This window comes from Ascaphus truei, chromosome 16, assembly GCF_040206685.1.
Source record: "Ascaphus truei isolate aAscTru1 chromosome 16, aAscTru1.hap1, whole genome shotgun sequence".
NCBI classification, from domain to species: Eukaryota; Metazoa; Chordata; class Amphibia; order Anura; family Ascaphidae; genus Ascaphus; species Ascaphus truei.
In genome coordinates this window covers 28868062-28885554 of record NC_134498.1, presented here as the reverse complement: position 1 = coordinate 28885554, position 17493 = coordinate 28868062, and the positions used below count along the sequence as shown (strand labels likewise).

Genomic DNA, 17493 nt, shown 5'->3' with positions numbered 1-17493 from the left:
GGAAGGAAGAGGCCTGCACAACATGCGGCCCGTCTGGCCTCTCTGTGGGGCCCTCGATGACTCTGGCCGGGCGCCAGTTAATTAAATAAATTTAAAAAAAAAAGTTTAAAAAAACGGCGGCAATTCATCCCTCCTCCCTCCCAGCCCCCTCCCTCTCCCAGCCCCCTCCCTCTCCCTCTCCCCTCCCTCTCCCTCCCAGCCCCCTCCCTCCCCCCTCCCAGCCCCCGGCAGCTGTGTGTGTTTTTTTTTCTTCCGGAGAGGTCAGAGCATGAGGGGGCGGGGCTTAAGCTTAGTACCGGGGCGAGAGGATGTGCGGAGCTGATCTAAGGTAGGTAGGGGTGTGTGTGTGTGTGTGTGTGTGTGTGTGTGTGTGTGTGTGTGTGTGTGGTGGGCTGCTGACATGTGAGGGGGGGTGGGCTGCTGACATGTGAGGGGGGGTGGGCTGCTGACATGTGAGGGGAGGGGTGGGCTGCTGACATGTGAGTGTATTGTGAGAGCTGAGTGCTGTGAGAGCTGTGTGCTGTGTGCTGTGAGCAGTGTGCAGTGAGAGTGTGTGCAGTGAGTGTGTGTGCAGTGAGTGCTGGGAGTGTCTGGTGTGTGCAGTGTGCGTTTGTGCAGTGTGCGTGTGTGCAGTGGGAGTGTGTGCAGTGGGAGTGTGTGCAGTGGGAGTGTGTGCAGTGGAAGTGTGTGCAGTGGGAGTGTGTGCAGTGGGAGTGTGTGCAGTGGGAGTGTGTGCAGTGGGAGTGCGTGCAGTGGGAGTGCGTGCAGTGGGAGTGCGTGCAGTGGGAGTGTGTGCGTGCAGTGGGAGTGGGAGTGTGCAGTGGGAGTGTGTGCGTGCAGTGGGAGTGTGTGCGTGCAGTGGGAGTGTATGCATGCAGTGGGAGTGTATGCGTGCAGTGGGAGTGTGTGCGTGCAGTAGGAGTGTGTGCGTGCAGTGGGAGTGTGTGTGTGCAGTGTAGAGTGTGTGCAGTGTGTGCAGTGTAGAGTGTGTGCAGTGTAGAGTGTGTGCAGTGTGTGCAGTGTAGAGTGTGTGCTGGGAGTGTGTGCAGTGAGTGCTCGGAGTGTGTGCAGTGAGTGCTGGGAGTGTGTGCTGGGAGTGTGTGCAGTGTGCTGTGAGCAGTGTGTGTGCAGTGTGCAGTGTGCAGTGAGTGCAGTGAGAGTGTGTGCAGTGTGCAGTGAGCAGTGAGCAGTGTGTGCAGTGAGCAGTGTGTGCAGTGAGCAGTGTGTGCAGTGAGCAGTGTGCAGTGTGTGCAGTGAGAGTGTGTGCTGTGTGCAGTGTGTGCAGTGAGAGTGTGCAGTGTGTGCAGTGTGTGCAGTGTAGAGTGTGTGCTGGGAGTGTGTGCAGTGAGTGCTCGGAGTGTGTGCAGTGAGTGCTGGGAGTGTGTGCTGGGAGTGTGTGCAGTGTGCTGTGAGCAGTGTGTGTGCAGTGTGCAGTGTGCAGTGAGTGCAGTGAGAGTGTGTGCAGTGTGCAGTGAGCAGTGAGCAGTGTGTGCAGTGAGCAGTGTGTGCAGTGAGCAGTGTGTGCAGTGAGCAGTGTGCAGTGTGTGCAGTGGGAGTGCGTGCAGTGGGAGTGCGTGCAGTGGGAGTGCGTGCAGTGGGAGTGTGTGCGTGCAGTGGGAGTGGGAGTGTGCAGTGGGAGTGTGTGCGTGCAGTGGGAGTGTGTGCGTGCAGTGGGAGTGTATGCATGCAGTGGGAGTGTATGCGTGCAGTGGGAGTGTGTGCGTGCAGTAGGAGTGTGTGCGTGCAGTGGGAGTGTGTGTGTGCAGTGTAGAGTGTGTGCAGTGTGTGCAGTGTAGAGTGTGTGCAGTGTAGAGTGTGTGCAGTGTGTGCAGTGTAGAGTGTGTGCTGGGAGTGTGTGCAGTGAGTGCTGGGAGTGTGTGCTGGGAGTGTGTGCAGTGTGCTGTGAGCAGTGTGTGTGCAGTGTGCAGTGTGCAGTGAGTGCAGTGAGAGTGTGTGCAGTGTGCAGTGAGCAGTGAGCAGTGTGTGCAGTGAGCAGTGTGTGCAGTGAGCAGTGTGTGCAGTGAGCAGTGTGCAGTGTGTGCAGTGAGAGTGTGTGCTGTGTGCAGTGTGTGCAGTGAGAGTGTGCAGTGTGTGCAGTGTGCAAAAAAAAAAAAATTTTTTTTTTTTTTTTAAACGGGAGCCACTTGAAAACCGCGTTATAACCGATTCGCGTTATAACGGGTCACGTTATAACGGGGTTTACCTGTATTATTTAACATGTTGACGTGTCTATGGAAAATTAGGATGATTGCAGCAAAAGTGGCCATAGTTAAAATAACCTTTTTTTAAGAATAATCCATCACAGTATATGACATTTACATTTTTTTTAAATGCTGAATTAATGATCTGATAACAATGTAAGGCTTTAGCACTGTTGATTTAACACATACAGTAGGTGTTATGATTAACCTACCGTTGTTTCTGGTAAAATAGCCTAACGCAGCTACTCTCCAATTTAAACTGTAGCAAGTCTAGTGTGCCATTGTATCTTAAACTTCTTAAAAGGTGTGTTTCCTGACGGAAAGGGAATGAGTAGCACATTACTTAGATACATATTCTGCAAATTAGAGTAGATCAGAGTAGAAAAATAAGCTGGTCAAATTTCACCGGCCAAAAACAACAAAAGGAAATGCACATAAGTTTAACTCCAGTCCTCCAGGGCAACCAACAGTTTAGGTTTTACAGATATCCCTGCTTCAGCACAGGTTGCTCAATCAGTGGCATCATCTTTGACTGCACCATCGGTGCTGAAGCAGGGATATCCTGGATACCTGGAGTTGGCAACCCCGGGTTAACAAACACGGACAACTTCATATTACTTATTTAGGGCCGATATTCATGCAAATTTATTTATTTATTTATTTATAAAATATTTTACCAGGAAGTGATACATTGAGAGTTACCTCTCGTTTTCAAGTATGTCCTGGGCACAGAGTAAAACAAAATAATACATGGTTACAAATACAGTTACATAAATGAACAAGGTATACATTATATACAAATTAATGCACCTTCAATAAATTTGAACAATATTGGAAATCTGAATTGGGGATGGTAACATTACAGTATTCTGAACATGGGGTCCTATTGGATACAAACGGAATATATCTTTCTAACCCCTATTCTCCCCCCCCCCCTTATTTCTTATCTCTTTAACAACATAAACCGGTCCTGTCCCATAGAACTGAAGTGTGACAGAGGGTAAAAGGTCAGTACCAGTACGGTCCCTGGAGTAATGCAGATCACTTGCAGTCTGTGATACCTTTTAATGGCTGTAAGTTACTTTGTAGCATGCACTTCAAGGAGAATCCTACGAGGGTGTGAAAGCTCTGAACATTACTATTTCATCTCTGATGTCGTCCGCTAAATGGTATCACGACCTGCAAGGCGACTGCACTTTATAAACATTTGAAGCAATTATTCTGCTGACAAATAGATAGGCAAGAGTTTGTATTTGAAGTTCATAAATAAATATAATACTTGGTGCTCACACCTCCAGTTTCTGTGGTAAAGGATCTAGATATCCCTATCCTACACTTAAATATTACATTAAGTAAATAGTGTGCAGCTAGTCTCTTGTTTCACTTTACTGTATAGTGTGTGTGTGTGTGTGTGTGTGTGTGTGTGTGTGTGTGTGTGTGTGTGTGTGTGTGTGATAATAGTGTCTAAATATGCTGCCACAATGATTAAGGTTCTACACAAAAACCAACAATAAGATACAAATTGTAAATAAGCATAAGACGCACTCGGGGAGGCAGAAACGCCGCCATCCGCAGTCCCCATTGTGGCTGGGATTGTATCCGAAATGCTGTCAACTTCTGCTACATTGTAAGTAGCTTTTCACCATTGCTTGTTAACATAACCGTCTTGCAGTGCTTCACCATTTTGGCTTTTCTCTATCATTTTCAGGATTACTTTCATCAGGACTTTCATATCGTGTGTCACACTGATTCAGTTCAACTGTTCCTCTTTGCTGAGACACTTCAAGTTAACTTTGAGTTTCTATATTGCGCCTTATGTTTATTAAAAAAAAAAAATACAGCTCAACCCCGTTATAACGCGATCAGTTACACCGCGGATCCGCTTATAACGCGATGCAAGCGTGGCTCCCAATTTTCGTATTTATGAATACTTTACAGCACGATTATTGGTATCTTAAATACTTTATTGTACAATGCATACAATTGTGTATGATTTCTAACGCGATCCGCTTATAACGCATGTGATTCTTTGGACCCCAAGCACAGCGTTATAAGGGGGTTCAGCTATTTTTACTAGACAGATTTCACTGAATTTTCATGTCACTTTTTTATTATAGGGGTCCTTGTATTGACATGTATTCTGAACACGTTCTCGGTGAGCTCCATCACCAGAAAGGACCAGTTCATTATTGCATATGGAGGCCTCCGGGGAGCCATCTGTTTCTCGCTTGTATTTCTGCTCCCTGAATTTCCGAAAAAACGGCTCTTTATAGCGGCAACTACCGTGGTCATCCTTTTCACAGTGTTTGTCCAGGTTAGTAGATATTTTTCAAATGAGTAAGCACTTACTGTATGTTAATAGGACATAACAATTTCAATGTCTCTTGCTCAAATTGTTCTCCATTTTTTGTGGCCCTTGGTCTAAGCCTGAACAAATATTTTTGTCTACTTGCATGAAACGTATCAGACATGACAACAAATGGTTATGTTTGACTAGACATTAAAGTATTAAATGTGAGTTCCTAATAATAGATTAGCTGTGTGTGTTATCAGGGCCACAGATCGATTTCCCATCACGTTACATGAGCCCTGATTTAACAGAGCTTTGCGGATCTTGGCCAAAGCGCTGTCCAGGGTTGGTACACCATGTAGTGGCTATTACTTATTTGATGTACTGTCGATCTTTCGATTATATTAATACATAACCACCCACTTGTTGCCTCTTTGGCTACTTTAACAGTTAACTGTGCACCATATTCTGAGCTATAGAACATGCTCTATATCCTATTTAGCTGCTATTTCAAAATGCAATATATGTTTAATGGTTTTGTACATTTGGGGCCTGAAAATCTCATGAAGAAAAGCACAATAACAAATATCATATATAATACACAATACGTACTTTGTTTTGTTAGGGAAGACCTAGGGAGGAGGCCTATCCTATGAATTAAGGTAATCGCAGAGGTGCCTTAACGGGAGACACAAAGCATTTCTTTTATAAAACCAGTGGCCATTGTTGAGATCTCGTGGAAATTACTTCTGTATCACTATTTCTCCGAAATAGATCATTACTAGAGACTGTCACACTGATGTATGTGATCAGGGACAGAAAAGAACAGATATTGTTTGGCTCTGCTAAGTGGGACCGCCCCCCTAACAGGCTCACCATGTGACATGTGTGTGTTGTTGTTAAGAGACATTTGTAAAAACACATTTCATACACTTCCTCTACAATATAACAGTATTTCTTTTATAAACTAATATATAAAGTATAAGACGTGGAAACCAATACGTGTTTTAAAACCTCATTTTGAATTCCTGTTCTTGGGCCCAGTTAGTGGATAAGTCTATCCTAAAAATCCAATGCAATCCATCCAGCACTGAAGTAGTTAATGAACCCAACAGGAATACTTTTCCATTTTCGAACCTGCTAAGAAAGTACGTTGTTTTGTTGGTAAATTGTTATCATTATGCCATTATTTGTATAACTATTCTGACATGTTTGTGCACATGTCTACAATTGAGGCGAGTCTCCACCATAATTAACAACCGCATTAATTAATCGTTAGTTGCAATTGCCATCACAAACATGTTACAAAAGAGTATGGCTCTTTAGCTTAAGCTCCAATCCGTCTCAATAAGAGACCTGTGAGGTATTAAGAGCTTGTGCATAGTTATATCCATGAAGAAACTACAGAGGCCACAATTCTCACGGACAAATATGACCTCTAGATCTCTGCACTAGATAAGCGTCATTCATTATTTTTTACCATTGTCACAAACTAAGCATTTTATAGAATATCATGTTACCTCATCTCACCAGCCTCAAAAATGCTATAATATAGATCAATGTTATCAACCACTGCCCATGTATCAGTCTGTGACTTGTTATACTTAGAGAATGGATATTGAGGAACATTTCAAGAGGAGTTCCATAGCTACCAGCTCCACTGTCCATCAAATAATGTAAAACACCAATATACAGTACAGATCGTTATTGTAACTACGTGTTATATTTACTATCACTATGTATTATATTTACTATCACTATGTGTTATATTTACTATCACTATGTGTTATATTTACCATCACTGTGTGTTATATTTACCATCACTGTGTTATATTTACTATCACTATGTGTTATATTTATTATCACTATGTATTATATTTACCATCACTGTGTTATATTTACTATCACTATGTATTATATTTACCATCACTGTGTTATATTTACTATCACTATGTGTTATATTTATTATCACTACGTGTTATATTTACTATCACTATGTGTTATATTTATTATCACTACGTGTTATATTTACCATCACTGTGTTATATTTACCATCACTGTGTTATATTTACTATCACTATGTGTTATATTTACCATCACTGTGTTATATTTATTATCACTATGTATTATATTTACTATCACTATGTGTTATATTTACCATCACTATGTGTTATATTTATTATCACTACGTGTTATATTTACCATCACTGTGTTATATTTACCATCACTATGTGTTATATTTATTATCACTACGTGTTATATTTACCATCACTGTGTTATATTTACCATCACTGTGTTATATTTACTATCACTATGTGTTATATTTACCATCACTGTGTTATATTTATTATCACTATGTATTATATTTACTATCACTATGTGTTATATTTACCATCACTGTGTTATATTTACTATCACTATGTGTTATATTTACCATCACTGTGTTATATTTATTATCACTATGTATTATATTTACTATCACTATGTGTTATATTTACCATCACTGTGTTATATTTACTATCACTATGTGTTATATTTACCATCACTGTGTTATATTTACTATCACTATGTATTATATTTACTATCACTATGTATTATATTTACCATCACTGTGTTATATTTACTATCACTATGTGTTATATTTACCATCACTGTGTTATATTTACTATCACTATGTATTATATTTACTATCACTATGTGTTATATATACCATCACTGTGTTATATTTACTATCACTATGTGTTATATTTACTATCACTATGTATTATATTTACTATCACTATGTGTTATATTTACCATCACTGTGTTATATTTACTATCACTATGTATTATATTTACTATCACTATGTGTTATATTTACCATCACTGTGTTATATTTACTATCACTATGTATTATATTTACTATCACTATGTGTTATATTTACCATCACTGTGTTATATTTACTATCACTATGTATTATATTTACTATCACTATGTATTATATTTACTATCACTATGTTTTATATTTACCATCACTGTGTTATATTTACTATCACTATGTTATATTTATTATCACTGTGTTATATTTACTATCACTATGTGTTATATTTACTATCACTATGTATTATATTTACTATCACTATGTGTTATATTTACCATCACTGTGTTATATTTACTATCACTGCGTGTTATATTTACCATCACTATGTGTTATATTTACCATCACTATGTGTTATATTTACCATCACTATGTGTTTTAACTTCATAAGACACCTTCCATAATGTGTTTAGTAAATATTGCAAGTTAGGGCCCAGTCAAGTGAATGGGGGAGTAAGGGGTCTTTCAGAATGGAAGGTGTCTCATGGAATCCACTTTTGTGTACATATGGCTCTATATGCTGTACATGTTGAATCTTCGTACTAACCGTGATATTAAAGCACAGTGCACCCCGTACTAACCGTGATATTAAAGCACAGTGCACCCCGTACTAACCGTGATATTAAAGCACAGTGCACCCCGTACTAGCCGTGATATTAAAGCACAGTGCACCCCGTACTAACCGTGATATTAAAGCACAGGGCACCCCGTACTAACCGTGATATTAAAGCACAGGGCACCCCGTACTAACCGTGATATTAAAGCACAGTGCACCCCGTACTAACCGTGATATTAAAGCACAGTGCACCCCGTACTAACCGTGATATTAAAGCACAGTGCACCCCGTACTAACCGTGATATTAAAGCACAGTGCACCCCGTACTAACCGTGATATTAAAGCACAGGGCACCCCGTACTAACCGTGATATTAAAGCACAGGGCACCCCGTACTAACCGTGATATTAAAGCACAGTGCACCCCGTACTAACCGTGATATTAAAGCACAGTGCACCCCGTACTAGCCGTGATATTAAAGCACAGTGCACCCCGTACTAACCATGATATTAAAGCACAGTGCACCCCGTACTAACCGTGATATTAAAGCACAGTGCACCCCGTACTAACCGTGATATTAAAGCACAGTGCACCCCGTACTAACCGTGATATTAAAGCACAGTGCACCCCGTACTAACCATGATATTAAAGCACAGTGCACCCCGTACTAACCGTGATATTAAAGCACAGTGCACCCCGTACTAACCGTGATATTAAAGCACAGTGCACCCCATACTAACCGTGATATTAAAGCACAGTGCACCCCGTACTAACTGTGATATTAAAACACAGTGCACCCCGGACAACATTTACAAGTAGCAGTCTTATCTTTGAAATAGAAATAGTCATTTCACGTTTAACAAGTTTTGATATGCAGTGTTTCATATTTTCCTTTGTCTCATGGGGCTATTCAGAGATTTCTCCTAACTTTAGGAAAATTAAAGGACAAATGCTCACCATCCAATCTCAAACAGTCATATAATTCCTGTGTGCCAAAAGTTACAAGATGTTTAATTAATATTTTTGTGTTATTCAGTATCTTTGTCCCAACGATCTTACAATCTAATGTTCGATGCCTGTGTTACAGTAAGATAATGTCTTTTTCCCAAGGTGATAACTTGCACTGGGTTTTCAGCCAAGTAATCTCTCTTCAGACCACACCACTCCTTTCTCACTGTCCCTGTGCAGGACACAGGCTAAACCCAACTTCCCCAACGTTACTCAAACAATGAGTTTCCAATGAAGATCTCCTATACCAAAGGGCCCCTCTGTATCCAGAAGCTCCCCTCCATGGCAGGGAACAAGCCCAGTTATTGTGAGCACATAGAGTAGTAAATAGGCATCAGTACAAGTGCAAAAGTGATTACATCGTGCAAAAATGCATTCTTCCAACAGCATGAATTGGAATTCATTGTAACCCATGTTACCTACTACTGTATTTTTAGTAGACCCTGGGAACTGAGACTTTTGGGCAGTGGGAAGGTTTGGATTGACATGTTTTAAGATGCAAATATGGGTTTAGGAATTGAAAAGAACAGTCCACATTGCTGGTCTGCTCATGCAGAGCCAGTGTGGCGGTGACAAAGGTTAATGTGAGTGAGTGGCTACCTTCTGTTCAAGCTTCATAAAGGACATTTTCAGGGCTGAGGCAGGCTTTTTGTGCAGCCTAACAACTCAATGTTGTCATGCCCAAGCTAAAAGTAAGATAGTTAAGGGAAAATTCCTGCAGGAATGTATTCCTTAAGCAACCCTTTAAACTTGGACAGTTCAATAATAGCACTTGTACTGAATGAGTATTTTGGGGAATTGTTTAATTAAATGTCTGAATTTGGTTACCAAGAGAGAAATGCAACTGTGGGCTGTTCACTGGGTTTTTTTCTTGTCGGTTTTGGATTATGGATAATGTTATTAGAAAGAGTTAAAAATAACAGAAAAAACGAATCTGAGGATGAGTCTTTCTTGCATTTCAAATCGAACGCTCAATTCTCAAACTGCTTGACTTTGAGTTCAAATCAAGCGAGGAATCCATGTCGCTTGGATTTCAAACCTGCGAACGTGCCAAACCGTATATATATATATATATATATATATATATATTACAAAAATAAGTACATAAATATGTATATGTATCTTGAAAAACATCCCAAGCAGGACTGAAACATTATGTGAGATAAGAGATCCCACGCAGTGCTGGCGAGAAGACGGGCCTTAATGGCTCCTACATCCAACACTGGGACTAATAAAATGGGCAATAGCGCAGTGTCCTTGTTTATAGTAAGTTGCATATTGTGTGTGTATATATATATATATATATATATATATATATATACAGTATATACACTGTATATATAGTTTTTGTATAAGAGTAAGGGCCGCCAGGTTAAAGTCGCCCAGGGGTCATAAATCACCAGTTAATATATACACAAGTCTCGTCTGGTTTAATTCAAAGTATCCTGTAATTAAGGGAGGATGGACTCTGGCCTGTCAACGCACAAATAGACTGTGGCAACAGAGGGGTTCCATAATATATATAAAAATATAATATATACACGCACTAAAATGAAAAGCGATAGCACACCATAAATACTTAAACAGATATTGGCGAGTCCACGTGTCCTACGGAATAATATGGAATTAGACATCACCCAAATCCAAGAGACGCAGGGAGAAAACATTCTGATGCCCTGAGTGGCGCCAAAACGTTGGATTTTTCTTTTATGTCTTAATATACTTTTTTTGATAGTATTTACCAGATGTGTTGTGTAGTCTTCAGCTTGGATTTGGATGAAGTATACACACACACCCCTTTTTGTTACACCAAAATAAAGTCAATGACATTTAATAGTGATTTTGATGGGAATCTGTTCCTTATATTGACCCTGACATTGCCCTTTTATATTTCTATGTACAATTTAGGGGATGACAATTCGTCCTCTGGTGGAGTTATTGGATGTCAAAAAAAGGAACAAAAATATCGCTACTGTTAGTGAACAGGTCCATATTCGGGTAAGTTTTCTGTAATGCTTGAGGTATGCTGGGGTCTATAAGCTCCTTAATAAACCTTCCTTTCAAACATTGTGTATAAAGCAACTCTATATGGTTTGTGTCCAGTGAGTAAGAGGCGATGTTTCTCTAGCTATTCGTTGAAACATGATAGTGAATGTTACATTGTGTTGCGACCCATATCCTATGGCCCATATCCTACGGCCCATATCCACAAAGCGCCATTAAGTCACGCAAGGTAACGTTATGCGCAACAGTGTGTCTTCTAGGGCCAATAACACAACGCTAAATCCCGTTATCACATAAAGAACATTGACTTGTAGGGTCGTTAGTTATAATGACATGCAAATGAGACATTACCCTAATATTGTTTATCCACTAAGGCCTGCTGATGTCAGAGCGGGGACTTAACGTTTCGTTAGTTAGGTTTAATACCTAAACTTGGTGTTACTCACATCCAAACCCTGAAACATTACTTTCTAGATGGGAGTAACGCCACAGTTAAGCATGAGTTAACGAGCAAATAATTATTTCCAGCGTTATTTCCCCCTCCTTATATTGGGGTCTGAGTCGGAGTAACGCCCAGACTTACCATCACGTTAATGGAAAATAACGGGGCATTAAGCCTATGCTAATGAGATGTACAATGGCTGTTGCTTTTTCTATACAATTAGCTTTTAGGATACTCATTAAGTTCAGGGAACATAATGTCTCTTCTTGTTTACGTCCTGTTATGTGCTGTGTTGATCAGTGCGTGGGTTTGCTGCACTTCACAAAGCCGAGGTGGTTTCTTTTCTCCTTACTGCAGCTGTGCAAGAGTCCAAGAGAAATTCATTTGATCCTGGCTCATTTCCCACGTGGAATGAAATATCTACCATTAAACCACTGACCTGCAGCTTCTGTTTAATTGGAATATTTTATGTACAGTGTTTCACCCTTAGTGGATCTGCCAGCTATTTATAATATTGGGAAGAATAACAAAAGGTTAAAGCAATACATTATATATAAAGGTATAGGTTCTATATAGATACATACATTATATATATACATATATATATAATGGAGATATTACCAGATTGGGGTCCAGTAATGAGGAGACAGCACACCAGGAATGATATTAAAAATGATTCTGTATTGTAGAAAAATACAGGCACCCCAGCCAACGTTTCGGTCTGCAGAGAGCGACCTTCTTCAGGGCAGGTTGCTCTCTGCAGACCGAAACGTTGGCTGGGGTGCCCGTATTTGTCTACAATACAGAATCATTTTGAATATCATTCCTGGTGTGCTGTCTCCTCATTACTGGACCCCAATCTGGTAATATCTCCATTATTCTTACCTATGGGATTAGCACCTGGATTTTTCATTAATACAGGGTGCTGGGTGTTGCTTTGCATTATATATATATATATATATATAGTTATGGTGGGTAAAAAAAAGTGTCAAAAACCCTCCACAGCAAAGCATATAGCAAATATTACTGTATGCTCATTTTGCATGTCTTAGACAGGTCTGCAACCCCGCCTTCACCATTATCACCCAGCACACAGCCCTTCCACTGCAGCAAGGGATTCTGGGAAATGACATGTAAATGAGCACACAGTGCCACTTTTTGCTTCAAAACCATTTACATATACACACATACACATACAGCCAGGGCCGCCGAGAGGGGGGGGGGCAGAAGGTAGAGTTGTCCCGGGGCCGGTGATGGCGGGGGTCCCGGTGGCCGGTGGTGCAACGTGGGCCGAAACTAGCCAGGCGCAGCTGCCGGGCCCCGGCTCTCTCAGATGCAGGCCTCTATCACTGTCCCACGCAGACGGGCCTTTGTGACGTTAGCGCGCTATAAGTAGGCTTGGCCTAGCATCTGGCGGGTGATGGCATGGAAGGAGGCCCGGTGTGTGCCAGCTCAGTGTGGAACTGAGGGATCGAGCTTGCAGTGAGTGAGAACCGGGGCCGCGAGAGGACCAGCAGCCGGGCCTGGCCAGAGGTCGGACCCTACTTGCAGTGCCGGCTGGACGGGCTCCCCGCAGACCATCCACAAGGTAAGTCTGTTTTTTTAAAATATGTATTGGGGGAGTGGGCTCTTGTTTATATGTATTGGGGGGGGTCTTTTTTATATGTATTGCGGGAGTGGGTGTCTTTTTAAAATTAATTGGGGGAGTGGGGGGCTTTTTAAAATGTATTTGAGGAGTGGGGGACTTTTAAAAAGGTAGTTGGGGGGCTTATAAAAATGTATTGGGGAGTGGGGGGCTTTTAAAAATGTATTGGGGGAGTGTGGGGCTTTTAAACATGTATTGGGGGTGTGGGGGGCTTTTTAATATGTAACCCATGGACCCCCACCCAATCACAGATCGGGCCCCCTAAGGTGTTCTGTGGTCTGGCTACATGTCTTAGTGTGGTGTATACCTGCTGGCAACAGGAGGGCCTGAGTCTCCCGCGATGACATGGGGGACAACAGGACAGGTTTCTGGGGTGGATGCATTCATTCTTCTTCAATGGTGCAGCGCCTCCATCTGTAGTAAGCCCCAGGGTTACGGGGTGGAATCCCTACCACAGAAATACCCTCCCAGGGATGAGAGATTCCAGTCTCACACAATAGCTCCTTTTTAACAGCAGACTCTTTATTGTCTCCAGCATCAGCAGCAGTCAGGTACAATTAATATACACAGACTACTAGCTGTTCACCCTTAGGATGGTCACTGCCTCCACTCTGGACTCAGGGCCGTCCAGAGTGGGGCTAGCTCTTCCCTCACTCCGTAAGCAGGGTGAGAGGTATTTGGTCCACCTCACTATCTCCTATCAGCTCTACTCATGGGCTGCTCACTCTCCTCTCCTCACTAGCTAACTCATAACTTGTCAGAACACTTGTTCCAGACTTGTCACACTAAATAGGAAGTGACACTGCTCTTTGTAGCCTCCAGGCACCGCCCCTGTGTTTCTTGATTGGACACAGGGTCAAGTAACCTACCTTCACTTACTCAGCACAGTGTCAGAAGTAGGGAAAATCCATGATTACTCCTGGCGACCTGCCCTTAATAGGGATTATGCCAGGAGGAGGATAGAAATATAGCCCCTTATCTTACCAGGGCTACATATAAGTATTCTGGGAGTGGGGGGATTTGTAATATGTATTGGGGAAGTGGGGTTATATATATTTTGTGGAGGGGGGGGATTGAGTGAGGGGAGATTGAGCGAGTGAGGAAAAGAGGGAGTAAGAGTGAGACACAGGGGAGAGTAATACATGGGAAGAGAGTGGAAAATAGAGGGGACTTGTGAGGTGTGAAATGGGTGAGGGGGCTCGCAATACCGCCAGGGCAGGGGGGGAGGGTCCCGTACGTAACTCTAGTCCTGGGCCCCAGGAAATCTGTCTGCGGCCCTGCATACATCCATGCACACACACGGTTAATGCCAGATTTTTTTGCCACAATTGTTTTATTTTTAGAATTAAGATTTTTGTTTAAAAATTAGAAACCCATGAAGTACTTAGTTATCTGAATAATATTAACATTTATAAATATCTTTAGTCAGAGTTAGGATTTTGTAAATAATTTACAGATTACAGTTTAATTGTGTTTTCTGGTATCAAATTTATCATGGCGGGATATGTCCATGCCACTAGCTAACTGTCTAAACTTAATGGAGCAGTTCAAAATATTTAAATGGTTTTTCTTATAACAAACAGGAATCTCTGGAGCACAGGAAAGTTCATCCCTTAAAACGATTTATGGACTAATTATGTCCACTTAAATCTGCCAGACCTTACAAGATGCCAGTACATAGCCAGGGGGTATGGGAATGAGGTGAAGCAGTAATATGTGTAATAAGCACTGTTGCAATGGCGCCCAAAATGGCTGTTGACTTTCTAGCTGAACCTTGCTATTTTCAGCCACGGGGACACCCATGGTTCCTGAGATACTCCGTTTCATGCGCTGGTACACGCTGATTTTTTTTTTTAAAGATTGGGCCCACGGCCATCTAATAGGAAGCTGCATCTTATCGGCCTGCTGTTTAGTGGCCATTTTGTTTCCCGGGGATTGGAGAACAGCAGCACCAAAAAAAATGTAAGCATGTCGGGAACTGGGGTGTCTCCAGAGCTGAAAATAAAGCGGTCCAGCGCTGGAGAATCCCCGGCTCAAATCCTGTTAAAAAATCTACTAATAAAATGATATAAGCAGCTGGAATTAGCGCTTTACGTTTGCGTGACCAACACCTTTATTTTTCTTACAAAAACCTGTCTCATTTAAAGTGGGTTGTTTTATAAGTTTGTTAACATGGTACGTTGGAGTTGAACCTTGGAGGGCTGAGCCCCTGTGATTTGTAGGACTTTTCTCGTGATTGTTTCAGTGTGGGTGGGAGGTGAAGGGTTAAGAATTTATTTCCAAAGATTAATGGTAACCCAAACATACCATGTACACCTCCCGCCCCTTACTTCTGTTACCGCCTCTTTGAACAGTGATATCCTTTTTGCTTTATTTCTCTATCTTTTGCTCTTCCCCCGCGGGGCGCTTATAGTGCTGGCGACAGCGAAGGTGACGCGACGTCGCTTCAAAACAAATGCATTGACGCGTTGCGTGCGCTTATAGTAGGAGCAACGGGACGGAGCGACGGCTTGGTCCCAATCGCTGGAAGTCAATTCAATTTGTTTTTTCCAGTGACCGCAGCCTGACGTCAGCGTCGCTGTCGCTATAAGTGCGGCCTTAGGCTACGGCCCCGCTGCCTGCTCTGCACGTGCGCCTGCCGGGCTGGCAGCGCATGCAGCAGTGTTCCCCGGTCTGCAGTGAGCTGCAGGGGGAAAGACAGGGGGGCGTGAAGGGGGCACGGCCATGACGTCACCCGGCAGGTTCGCCCTCATTGGCTGAACCACAGGGTGCGTGGCCTAGCTCTCCGTCGCCAGTGTTAATCTCAATTTTGGGGTCTGCAAGAAAAACTCGCAGTGGGCCTGGCTCCATTGAGAGGCGGCTCTTGGGCATTGCCGCAGCCAGTGGGGACCAAGCTTTAAATACCAGAAAATACGGCATACGTTTCTAGTACCACATATAAATAATAGCAGCACTTCTTTCTTCTACAGTGCGCACACACAGTCAGAGAATCTCAGAGATACAAAAGGGCTAAATATTTTTCATGCACTTTGCCATAATAAATTAGCACAGAAAGATTACACAATGAAATATGTTTAACAGGATGCTATGTGCTGGTACATTAGTTTTACTATGGCATGCTTTGTCTTTCATCCAAAAATTGCTACAGTAACTTCAGAACCTTTCCATGGAGCTAAACCACGGACAGCGCAGGAATGAGGCTGACACTATGGCTGCTGGTGAAATCTTTAATGCGCTCTTAGAGTTTGTGGCTACTGTTAGTTTAACGCATATCACGTGCATCTCATTACCGCTAACAGTGTTATAGTTCGTGCTATGCTCTTTCCGAGAGAAAACACCACTTAATGTTACATTATTGGCCTTTGCAGCTATGCGGTCAGGTGTGACATGAAGTTACGTCCAGTTAAAGTCCCGCCAAGACGTATCGCTGCTTTGGGGACCTGGGCCTAAGACTGGGAGTTATTTTGCCACGCAATAAACTGAATGAAACGTTTTGGGAATAAAACATTTTCTATTGGGTATATAACTTCTCCAGAAGCTTTAGTTTAACGGTGTAACATTAATACTTCTGTTGCAGTTTTTGGATCACCTGAATGCTGGAATGGAAGATGTTTGTGGACACTGGGGACAATATTACTGGAAAGACAAGTAAGATTTTTATTCGTGCAGATATAGGTGAAGCAACATCTGCTGGATAAGATTTCTCAGGTAATCGACCCACATTTACAACGAGAACATTCCTTTCCTTAAAGCAACAATGCCAGTTTCATTTCACTTTTACGAAGTCTCTGTAACATAAGCAGAACCGGCCCCCCCGCTTACACTGGCCGCGCACTTCCCCACCCCACAGAGGACCCCCCCCCCGCTTACACTGGCGGCGCACATCCCCACCCCACAGAGACCCCCCCCCCGCTTACACTGGCCGCCCGCCCTTCCCCGCCCCCATGCTTACAGAGACCCCCCGAGCCCTTCTCCGGCCCACCTTCAGTAATCACATTTTAATGTGGTGGTTAAATGAACCACCACAACATTTAAACTGTGATTGCCGGGGGAGAGTGCGGGGCCGGGGGGAGAGTGCGGGGCCGGGGGGAGAGTGCGGGGCCTCTTGTAAGTGTGGGGCCGGGGGGAGAGTGCGGGGCCTCTTGTAAGTGCGGGGCCGGGGGGAGAGTGCGGGGCTGAGGGGAGAGTGCGGGGCTGGGGGGAGAGTGCGGGGCCGGGGGGAAGGTGCAGGGCCAAGGGGAGAGTGCGGGCCAGGGGGAGAGTGCAGGGAGAGTGCGGGGCCGGGGGGAGAGTGCGGGGAGAGTGCGGGGCCTCTTTAAGTGCACGGCCGGGGGAGAGTGCGGGGCCGGGGAGAGAGTGCGGGGCCGGGGGGAGAGTGCGGGGCCGTGGGGAGAGTGCGGGGCCGGGGGGAGAGTGCAGGGCCGGGGGAGAGTGCGGGGCCTCTTGTAAGTGCGGGGCCGGGGGGAGAGTGCGGGGGCGGGGGGAGAGTG

The 17493-nt window shown here is 43.3% G+C and overlaps 1 protein-coding gene across 2 annotated transcripts in view; it reads left to right on the top strand.

Moving 5' to 3' along the window:
• Positions 1 to 17493, top strand: part of LOC142467332 (sodium/hydrogen exchanger 2-like) — a 64447-nt gene that overhangs the window by 22224 nt on the left and 24730 nt on the right. For both annotated transcript variants that reach the window (XM_075572891.1, XM_075572890.1), the window contains exons 5-7: positions 4319 to 4515; positions 10821 to 10910; positions 16581 to 16651. In XM_075572891.1, the coding sequence (XP_075429006.1) occupies positions 4319 to 4515; positions 10821 to 10910; positions 16581 to 16651 (358 nt within the window). The remainder of the gene's footprint in view (positions 1 to 4318; positions 4516 to 10820; positions 10911 to 16580; positions 16652 to 17493) is intronic.